The sequence below is a fragment of the Thalassophryne amazonica genome, chromosome 9, assembly GCF_902500255.1.
Source record: "Thalassophryne amazonica chromosome 9, fThaAma1.1, whole genome shotgun sequence".
NCBI lineage: Eukaryota > Metazoa > Chordata > Actinopteri > Batrachoidiformes > Batrachoididae > Thalassophryne > Thalassophryne amazonica.
Window position 1 is genome coordinate 68,143,886 of NC_047111.1, and position 11,747 is coordinate 68,155,632.

General features: G+C 39.0%; 1 protein-coding gene across 6 annotated transcripts in view; it reads left to right on the forward strand.

Annotated features, from left to right (window-relative positions):
• The window catches only part of arfip2b (ADP-ribosylation factor interacting protein 2b), a 53,166-nt gene extending 49,335 nt beyond the window's left edge, over positions 1-3,831 (forward strand). For all 6 annotated transcript variants that reach the window (XM_034178296.1, XM_034178298.1, XM_034178297.1 and 3 more), the window contains one exon: positions 40-3,831. In XM_034178296.1, coding sequence (XP_034034187.1) covers positions 40-195 — 156 coding nt within the window. In that variant the 3' untranslated portion in view covers positions 196-3,831. The remainder of the gene's footprint in view (positions 1-39) is intronic.
• The last annotated feature ends 7,916 nt before the right edge of the window (positions 3,832-11,747 follow it).

Here is an 11,747-nt window from a genome sequence, read left to right on the forward strand (position 1 = left end):
TCAGTGATGATGGTAAGATTTGCCTTGTCTCTCCCTCAGATTAAAGTGATGCATAAACAGCTCCTCCTTTTCCATAATGCCATCTCAGCGTACTTTGCTGGCAATCAGGAGCAGCTGGAACAGACACTGAAGCAGTTCAACGTAAAGCTGAGGCCCCTGGGGGCCGATAAACCTTCCTGGTTAGAGGAGCAGTGAGCGGACCTCCTGGATCTGTTATCTTCTGTCCCACCTCGACCTGTTAACCCGATGAAACCCCCAATTTACAGCGGGCCACTGTAGAGAGAAACACAGAGATGACTGGGTGGATGAAGATAGGTGCAAGAGGCACATGCAGCTAGCTGTGTGGACAGAGTGGCAGGATATTAAGTACGTAATTGCAGCAGGAAACCAAGTAGCCACTGTCACGAACAGCGAGGGGGCTGTTAGTGCCTCTCTTCCCATTTCCTTTTCTAACCCTAAATCTCTTTGTGCTTTATTCCATAAAAAACTGTACATCTCTCCCCCATCTCCTCTCCCATATGAATGAAGTCCTTCTTATCAGAGCACTGTTTGCAGGGTGAGGATGTGTTGGTCAGGTTTATGGTCCCTGTTGGACTCCTCAAGTGCTCTGAGGTTAATTTCACCCCCTGTCAATCACAAAGAAAAAGTGGTTAAACCATTAGGCCTACAAAAACACACTTCATCAAAACGGTTTCAGACCTCCTCCATCTCCCAGTGTGCCTCCTATTTATTTGAACTAATAATGTGTAAACAAAACTGTGGCCTGTAAGGAGTAAAGTTTAGAAAATAAGTGTATGTGAAGGAAAACGTCCAGTACTCTGGAAAGGGGAAGACGAGATGTTTGAAATCATTGTACATTTGAAATTAATATACTTTCACTTTGATTGTAATTAAGGGAAAGACAATGTATTTTAAACAGAATTTCTTCATGTAACTATCATATTTTTTCTGTGTTCTGATTAATCTCTAACATGCCACGGTGCAGATAGTGTATGAATGGTTTGAGTTGTGACCTGAAAAGCACTGATTTGGAAGAATGTGACCTCCAAATTCTTTAATATTTGATTTAAATTGATATATGCAGTGGTGATTTGTGAAACACTGCCACAGTGTGGGACAGTGTGTTGTTTGGTTTGTTTATTGTTTATGGTGGTAACATATGGTTATGTGTATTGAAGGCTTTCTGAAAAGGTTTTTAAATGACCAGCCAATGACCTGCTTAAGATGAAACTGACAACTTGTTGTGACCCCACTAGACCTTTTGATGTTTAAAAGTGATTTCTTAAAAGGGGTAGATTACATTTTCTACACAGGACTGAAGTGTTTTTCTTTAGTCACCGGTCTCTATATGAACCTGGACAATCTTATCCATCAGTTCCAGTGGTGGGCACAGCCAACCGAAACACTGGCTTTGATAACCGCTATGTCGCAAAGCTAACTATAACACTAAATAAATAAACTAAGATATTTAGCTGCTAACAGCTTAAAACCCTGAGAGCTGGAATTTTATTATGTTTCAGTACAAACATGGAGTTTCCCAAAAAGGTTTAACATGTCATGATCACGTGATCAAGATGTTCATAAATGAAGAAATTGTGCTGAACAGTAGCTTTCAATATAATTGACTTTAAAACACATTAAATGAATAAGAAATAAGATTTAAAAGTGTACATGCGAATTAATTATCGAGCTGGTGCATTTACACTGACCACCTTTTATCTCCTCCAGCTAATGCTTGCTACCTTTGCACAATGTCCATTTCATTTGTTGGATTCATGTAGAAGCTTCCACAGGAACAAATCTGTATGCTTTTAGGGTTTGCAAACATTTATGACTGTTAAATATTCCTAAAAAAAAAAAGTTTGCAGACTTAAGGTTGGCAGAACTAAATACAGTGGAACCTTAGTTTTAGAACTTAACTGGTTCCTAAATGTTCTTAAACCAAAATCAAATTTTCCCGTAATAAATAATCAAAATGAAGTGTTTTTATCTTAATAGCATTTCACGCATAAAAGGCAGACAAAATACAAAAAATATGCATAGTATCTTATACAAAATACTGTACAGTAATGATAATAAAATAGACTAATTTCATCTTACCTGTACAGAAGAGACGTGATGGTGAAGGGGACGTAAGTTACTATCCGTTAGGACTTTTCACCACAGAACAAGCTAGATTGTTCCAGGTGTTGCAATGAAATTCTGGTTGGATTTAATGTTGTATGCTAACTGTATTAGCACTTTTAGCAGCTTTCCGTAGCCTCACCTATTAGCTCCATTTCATGTATGATTAATAGAAAAAATACGCGGCTCATAACTTTTAATGTCCACAACAAAGTAAACTGTTAGAAGAAACACAGCAAAAAAAAAAAAAAAAAAAAGATAAACACCTGAACACAAAACAAAAATGACCTTTCAAGTTTATTGGCGGATTCCAACCCAACGTGCATTACCTCCATCTACTGCGGCGGCGGTGTTCGTGCACCAAGACTTTGTTCGAAAAGTGATGCATTTTTCATTCAAAAAATGTTCGTGAACTGATTTCATTAAGACAGCCGTTCTAAAACCGAGGTTCCACTGTATAGTGGATGCTAACTGGTCTGCTCATAGTTTTCAAAGATTGTTGAAAAGGCACAAAAGGTTAGCTTAACTAATTAGCTGAACTGCACCCTCCACTGATCAGTTCTCACATTTACTTGAATTAACTAGTTATCTGACTTAAAGCATTATCAGCATAGCAGATATTTTAATGTAAAATCTTGTAAATTAGTTGTAGGTTGTAATCTTGAAAATGAAAGATTGTTTAATGGTGTCATAATGAGACAGTCATTAATGGTTAACAAGTGAAGGCTTTACCATGAGAAAGTGGCATGGTACTACATATGTATTTTTTGTTTCAAAGCGCAAGTGCATTTAATATATTCATTGTATGCGTCTGGCGGTTGGAATCAACATTCTGTCCACTAAAACGCCTGGTTTGTGCAAGTTGCTCAAATTGAGTATGATGTATTTGTGGCATTTGAGACGACCTGTGAGCATTATACGAGTATTCATTTAAAAAAAAAAAAGTCCTTGAACTTGTTCTGATGCTAGACAAAACTACTTATGTACATAAAACTATTTATGGACTAACAGTTAAATGATTTCTTAATGTCAGACGATTACTGCTTCGTCCTGCTGAGCTAATCTCACGAGTTTTACAAACAAGTTTTCTGAAGTCTGCATCAGTTGATCGGTTAGTTGAGCTTCTTGTCTCGTCTGTACTTGCATGGCAGTGAGCCAAATTGTTGGTTCACATCCATGGAAATGCACAGTCTTCAGTGTGCCAGTAGGCACGCTCTGGCTTAGTGTCACGCTTTCATGGTTGCAATGTAATATACCAGAATGGTGTGCTTCTGGCACACCAAATTAGCCATCAAGATGTGAGACTCATGTACTGCTCATTTAGAAGCTAAACTTGCAGTTAATTTGGTCAACACTGTTTGTTGACCATCTTGCAGCAATATGACCAAAATGTGACTCTTCCTTCCAACCTTACCGCTTTCGAGTTCCTTTCCCCAACAAGACTGTAATTTAAAAAATTGCCATTATATAGAAAATACACTTGACATTGTTGCCAATAGGGAGCCAAGATTTATAAGATGAGATTTAATTTATGTACAATCAATATTTTCTAGGCTGAGGTGTTGTACTGTACTGTGTGAATGATTGCACATAATGGTGTATAAGTGATTTCTTGTGTGATGAGTTGATACTTTGCCTTCATTCCTCACTCAGACCTGAAACCTTCCACTTCAGAGAGAAGAAAATTAAAATGTTCACATTTTCAAAGTGTGGGTTTTTATTTTGTTTGCTTTTCTTGTTGCCGAGTGGGTGAGAAGCCCTGGGAGGCTGAATTGGAACCCTATGAAAATCTAAAACCTCAATTTATCATCAGCAATTTACGTATTACAGAGTGTTTGTCCTGTGGCTTTAATAGGCATGTTATTGCATATAGGGCCACTATGGTAATGGTACTGCATTTCGATAGGGCTTTCCATCTGATTTCAAATCAAAATCAAATCAGTTTTATTTATATAGCGCCAAATCACAACAAACAGTTGCCCCAAGGCGCTTTATATTGTAAGTCAAAAGCCATACAGTAATTACAGAAAAACCCCAACGGTCAAAACGAACCCCTATGAGCAAGCACTTGGAGACAGTGGGAAGGAAAAACTCCCTTTTAACAGGAAGAAACCTCCAGCAGAACCAGGCTCAGGGAGGGGCAGTCTTCTGCTGGGACTGGTTGGGGCTGAGGGAGAGAACCAGGAAAAAGACATGCTGTGGAAGAGAGCAGAGATCAATCACTAATGATTAAATGCAGAGTGGTGCATACAGAGCAAAAAGAGGTCAATAAAAAGACACTCAGTGCATCATGGCAACCCCCCCAGCAGTCTTAAGTCTATAGCAGCATAACTAAGGGATGGTTCAGGGTCACCTGATCCAGCCTTAACTGTACATTTTAGCAAAAAGGAAAGTTTTAAGCTTAATCTTAAAAGTAGAGAGGGTGTCTGTCTCCCTGATCCGAATTGGGAGCTGGTTCAACAGGAGAGGAGCCTGAAAGCTGAAGGCTCTGCCTCCCATTCTACTCTTACAAACCCTAGGAACTACAAGTAAGCCTGCAGTCTGAGAGCGAAGCGCTCTATTGGAGTGATATGGTACTATAAGGTCCCTAAGATAAGATGGGACCTGATTATTCAAGACCTTATAAGTAAGAAGAATAATTTTAAATTCTATTCTAGAATTAACAGGAAGCCAATGAAGAGAGGCCAATATGGGTGAAATATGCTCTCTCCTAGTCCCTGTCAGTACTCTAGCTGCAGCATTTTGAATTAACTGAAGGCTTTTCAGGGAACTTTTAGGACAACCTGATAATAATGAATTACAATAGTCCAGCCTAGAGGAAATAAATGCATGAATTAGTTTTTCAGCATCACTCTGAGACAAGACATTTCTCATTTTAGAGATATTGCGCAAATGCAAAAAAGCAGTCCTACATATTTGCTTAATATGCGCATTGAAGGACATATCCTGATCAAAAATGACACCAAGATTTCTCACAGTATTACTGGAGGTCAGGGTAATGCCATCCAGAGTAAGGATCTGGTTAGACAACATGTTTCTAAGATTTGTGGGGCCAAGTACAATAACTTCAGTTTTATCTGAATTTAAAAGCAGGAAATTAGAGGTCATCCATGTCTTTATGTCTGAAAGAGATTCCTGCAGTTTAACTAATTGGTGTGTGTCCTCTGGCTTCATGGATAGATAAAGCTGGGTATCATGTGCGTAACAATGAAAATTTAAGCAATGCTTTCTAATAATACTGCCTAAGGGAAGCATGTATAAAGTGAATAAAATCAGTCCTAGCACAGAACCTTGTGGAACTCCATAATTAACCTTAGTCTGTGAAGAAGACTCCCCATTTACATGAACAAATTGTGATCTATTAGATAAATATGATTTAAACCACTGCAGTGCAGTGCCTTTAATACCTATGGCATGCTCTAATCTCTGTAATAAAATTTTATGGTCAACAGTATCAAAAGCAGCACTGAGGTCTAACAGGACGAGCACAGAGATGAGTCCACTGTTTGAGGCCATAAGAAGATCATTTGTAACCTTCACTAATGCTGTTTCTGTACTATGATGAATTCTGAAACCTGACTGAAACTCTTCAAATACAACCCCTGGCAAAAATTATGGAATCACTGGCCTCGGAGGATGTTCATTCAGTTGTTTAATTTTGTAGAAAAAAAGCAGATCACAGACATGACACAAAACTAAAGTCATTTCAAATGGCAACTTTCTGACTTTAAGAAACACTATAAGAAATCAAGAAAAAAGATTGTGGCAGTCAGTAATGGTTACTTTTTTAGACCAAGCAGAGGAAAAAAATATGGAATCACTCAATTCTGAGGAATAAATTATGGAATCACCCTGTAAATTTTCATCCCTAAAACTAACACCGGCATCATATCAGATCTGCTCGTTAGTCTGCATCTAAAAAGGAGTGAACACACCTTGGAGAGCTGTTGCACCAAGTGGACTGACATGAATCATGGCTCCAACACGAGATATGTCAATTGAAACAAAGGAGAGGATTATCAAACTCTTAAAAGAGAGTAAATCATCATGCAATGTTGCAAAAGATGTTGGTTGTTCACAGTCAGCTGTGTCTAAACTCTGGACCAAATACAAACAACATGAGAAGGTTGTTAAAGGCAAACATACTGGTAGACCAAGGAAGACATCAAAGCGTCAAGACAGAAAACCTAAAGCAATATGTCTCAAAAATCGAAAAATGCACAACAAAACAAATGAGGAATGAATGGGAGGAAACGAGTCAACGTCTGTGACCGAACTGTAAGAAACCGCCTAAGGGAAATGGGATTTGCATACAGAAAAGCTAAACGAAAGCCATCATTAACACCTAAACAGAAAAAAACAAGGTTACAATGGGCTAAGGAAAAGCAATCGTGGACTGTGGATGACTGGATGAAAGTCATATTCAGTGATGAATCTCGAATCTGCATTGGGCAAGGTGATGATGCTGGAACTTTTGTTTGGTGCCGTTACAATGAGATTTATAAAGATGACTGCCTGAAGAGAACATGTAAATTTCCACAGTCATTGATAATATGGGGCTGCATGTCAGGTAAAGGCACTGGGGAGATGGCTGTCATTACATCATCAATAAATGCACAAGTTTACGTTGATATTTTGGACAATTGAAAGGATGTTTGGGGATGATGAAATCATTTTTCAAGATGATAATGCATCTTGCCATAGAGCAAAAACTGCAAAAACATTCCTTGCAAAAAGACACGTAGGGTCAATGTCAACGAGCAGATCTGATTTGATGCAGGTGTTAGTTTTGAGGATGAAAATTTACAGGGTGATTCCATAATTTTTTCCTCAGAATTGAGTGATTCCATATTTTTTCCTCTGCTTGGTCTAAAAAAGTAACCGTTACTGACTGTCACAATCTTTTTTCTTGATTTCTTATAGTGTTTCTTAAAGCCAGAAAGTTGCCATTTGAAATGACTTTAGTTTTGTGTCATGTCTGTGATCTGCTTTTTTTCTACAAAATTAAACAACTGAATGAACATCCTCCGAGGCCGGTGATTCCATAATTTTTGCCAGGGGTTGTAGACCATTCCTCTGCAGATGATCAGTTAGCTGTTTTACAACTACCCTTTCAAGAATTTTTGAGAGAAAAGGAAGGTTGGAGATTGGCCTATAATTAGCTAAGATAGCTGGGTCAAGTGATGGCTTTTTAAGTAATGGTTTAATTACTACCACCTTAAAAGCCTGTGGTACATAGCCAACTAACAAAGATAGATTGATCATATTTAAGATCGAAGCATTAATTAATGGTAGGGCTTCCTTGAGCAGCCTGGTAGGAATGGGGTCTAATAAACATGTTGATGGTTTGGATGAAGTAACTAATGAAAATAACTCAGAACAATCGGAGAGAAAGAGTCTAACCAAATACCAGCATTACTGAAAGCAGCCGAACATAAAGATATGTCTTTGGGATGGTTATGAATAATTTTTTCTCTAATAGTTAAAATTTTATTTGCAAAGAAAGTCATGAAGTCATTACTAGTTAAACTTAAAGGAATACTCGGCTCAATAGAGCTCTGACTCTTTGTCAGCCTGGCTACAGTGCTGAAAAGAAACCTGGGGTTGTTCTTATTTTCTTCAATTAGTGAGATGTCCTAGTTTTACGGAGGTTTTTTTTTTATAGAGCAACAGACTCTTTTTCCAGACTAAATGAAGATCTTCTAAATTAGTGAGACGCCATTTCCTCTCCAGCTTACGGGTTATCTGCTTTAAGCTACGGAGTCAGGCACTTCTGATTTAAGGCTCTCTTTTTCAGAGGAGCTACAGCATCCAAAGTTGTGCTCAATGAGGATGTAAAGCTATTGACGAGATAATATCTCAATCACAGAGTTTAGGTAGCTACTCTGCACTGTGTTGGTATATGGCATTAGAGAACATAAAGAAGGAATCATATCATTAAACCTAGTTACAGCGCTTTCTGAAAGACTTCTACTGTAATGAAACTTATTCCCCACTGCTGGGTAGTCCATTAAAGTAAATGTAAATGTTATTAAGAAATGATCAGACAAAAAGGGGTTTTCAGGGAATACTCTTAAGTCTTCAATTTCTATGCCATATGTCAGAACAAGATCTAAAGTGTGGTTAAAGTGGTGGGTGGACTCATTTACATTTTGAGTGAAGCCAACTGAGTCTAATAATAGATTAAATGCAGTGTTGAGGCTGTCATTCTCAGCATCTATGTGGATGTTAAAATCACCCACTGTAATTATCTGAGCTAAGCACTATGTCAGACAAAAGGTCTGAAAAATCACAAAGAAGCTCACAGTAACGACCAGGTGGTCGATAGATAATAACAAATAAAACTGGTTTTTGAGACTTCCAATTTGGATGGATAAGACTAAGAGTCAAGCTTTCAAATGAATTAAAGCTCTGTCTGGGTCTTTGATTAATTAATAAGCTGGAGTGGAAGATTGCTCCTTCTCGACCCGTGCTTCGAGCATTCTGACAGTTAGTGTGACTTGGGGGTGTTGACTCATTTAAACTAACATATTCATCCTGCTGTAACCAGGTTTCTGTAAGGCAGAATAAATTAATATGTTGATCAATTATTATATCATTTACTAACAGGGACTCAGAAGAGAGAGACCTAATATTTAATAAACCACATTTAACTGTTTTAGTCTGTGGTGCAGTTGAAGTTGCTATATTATTTTTTTCTTTTTGAATTTTTATGCTTAAATAGATTTTTACTGGTTATTGGTGGTCTGGAAGCAGGCACCGTCTCTACGGGGATGGGGTATTGGGGGGATGGCAGGGGGAGAGAAGCTGCAGAGAGGTGTGTAAGACTACAACTCTGCTTCCTGGTCCCAACCCTGGATTGTCACGATTTGGAGGGTTTAATAAAATTGGCCAGATTTCTAGTGGGATGGATGCTGTCTCTCTTAACAAGACCAGGTTTTCCCCAGAAGCTTTGCCAATTATCTATGAAGCCCACTTCATTTTTTGGACACCACTCAGACAGCCAGCAATTCAGGGAGAACATGCGGCTAAACATGTCACTCTCGGTCTGATTGGGGAGGGGCCCAGAGAAAACTACAGAGTCCGACATTGTTTTTGCAAAATTACACACCGATTCAATATCACCGGGTGTCATTACTGCCGACGTGAATTACAATCTTACCAAATTTACGCTTAGCCTTAGCCAGCAGTTTCAAATTTCCTTCAATGTTGCCTGCTCTGGCCCCTGGAAGACATTTGACTATGGTTGCTGGTGTCGCTAACTTCACATTTCTCAAAACAGAGTTGCCAATAACCAGAGTTTGTTCCTCGGCGGGTGTGTCGCCGAGTGGGGAAAAACAATTAGAGATGTGAACGGGCTGGTGGTGTACAGGGGGGTTCTGTTTAGAACTATGCTTCTTCCTCACAGTCACCCAGCCGGCCTGCTTTCCCGGCTGCTCGGGATCTGCTGGGGGACAGCTAACGGCGGCTAAGCTACCTTGGTCCACACCAACTACAGGGGCCTGGCTAGCTGTAGGATTTTCCAAGGTGCGGAGCCGAGTCTCCAATTCGCCCAGCCTGGCCTCCAAAGCTACGAACAAGCTACACTTATTACAAGTACCGTTACTGCTTAAAGGAGGCCGAGGAATAACTAAACATTTCACACCAGTGCAGAAAAGTGCGGGAGAGACAGGAGAAGCCGCCATGCTAAACCGGCTAAGAGCTAATAGCTGCGCTAAGCTAGCGGATTCCTAAAAACACACAAAGTGAAGAATGTGAAAATAATTTAGAGGTTTGATTTGACACTCAATGTTGATTTAACGCTAATAAAATTAAACTAGCGTGTTGCTCATGGGGATCCACGGGCTCTAGACTGGGTAGTGTTTATAAAATAGGTATTTTGAGTTGGAATGGCGTGCCAGTCCAGAATGTTTTTAGAACTGTAGACAAGTTTTTAGAAGAACTCAATCCTTTTAATCCCTGTTAATTATGCAAGAAATGTTATGTAAATGTACTTATGTAAATTGTAAATTTACACACATAAGTAAATTGTTTAGGTTCTTGTTATCTAATGCACTCTATTATTATTATTATTATTATCAGTATTATTTTTTTATTTTTTTTATTTTTTTGTTCTCCCAGCTTGTCTGTGATCAAAGTTATATGCATGCACACAGAGCTTTTCTGCATTCTGCAGCAAGCAGGTGCTTTTATTTCTACACACCCACAAACAAAGACAGTAGCGGAAGACATCAACCACACTAAACTTCTTAGTCATGGTAATGGCAACATGACACTTAAGTAAACTAACTGAACTGCAGAAACAACAGATCAATAACACTAACAACACTGTTAAACTAACACAAACCACAATAACATTTCAAACTCTAAAACCCCCAACATACATTGTTCACTGTTGTTAGCTAATATCGCAAATTTTTCCAAAAAATTTGGTTATATCAACTTTCTGCCTTCGCAGTATTCATCCTTGGCCCAAATTATATAAGCATACCAAACAGCATATGTCAACACTCCCAAGTTTGTCCATGATCAAAGCCACACACACACACACACACACACACACACACACACACACACACACACACACACACACACACACACACACACACACACACACACACACACACACACACACACACACACACACACACACACACACAGAGGCCACTTGGCTATTATAGATATGTGCAATAGGGTGAAATTTGAAGGTTTTCAAACCAAGGTGTATGTAAAGATCGTTTGTGTATATACATGCAATGAAATTTTCCCTCTGCATTTTACACATTCCAGTTCAACTTGTAAGCAACCACTAGGGACAAGGGATGCTGCCCGGCACTTTCGGACCAACTCCACATTTGTAGGCACTGTCTTGGTCAAGAGAGTAAAAGGAGCATCAATTTGGTCCTCATGTTTTGATGGTGGGAGGAAACTCTCAGTGATGAAATGCAAACTCCACTCACATGTTCAACCCCAGTCTAAGGTCCAGTTCCACCAATGACTTGACAAGAGCAAGGTCTAAACTTACTCTTGTGAAGCGCCTTGGGATGACAGGGTGATGTGATGTTTAAATTAATTGAACTATACCCTGTGCTTTCTTGCTTTGATAGACAAGAGTACTAGTCACTACTCTGCCACCGTACTGCAATGTCTGCAAAGTGTGTTGGCAACTGTAGGTTATGAGGTCAATGGGTTGCCAGTTCTAGGCTTTTTGTTAGGTTGATTGCTAAGATGAGGATCATTCGGTCTCGTACTGACAGATTACCTGATTCAGCTAGTTCTCTTAAAGCAGGATACAAGATATGTGCCTGTGTAAAGATTTACATTTTAAATTACAAAATTACATTGGCCAGGTGCCATGACTGGAAATAGCTCTGTCAACTGAGGAAATAACCTGGTGAAACCTGTTTGGTAACAAACATAATTACTACAGTTTGTAGCTTGTTGCTGCACACAAACCCCACAACCTCTTTATAAATGTGCTACCTTGAATCGATTCTACTCAAAAGCACATCGTTGCACTCAGCAGAACGTAAACCCTTCCACCAAATTTGGTCCAAATCAGATCAAACTTTTTTCACACACACTAAAAAGTTAATAAAAAGAACAGCCCTGCATGTGCTACT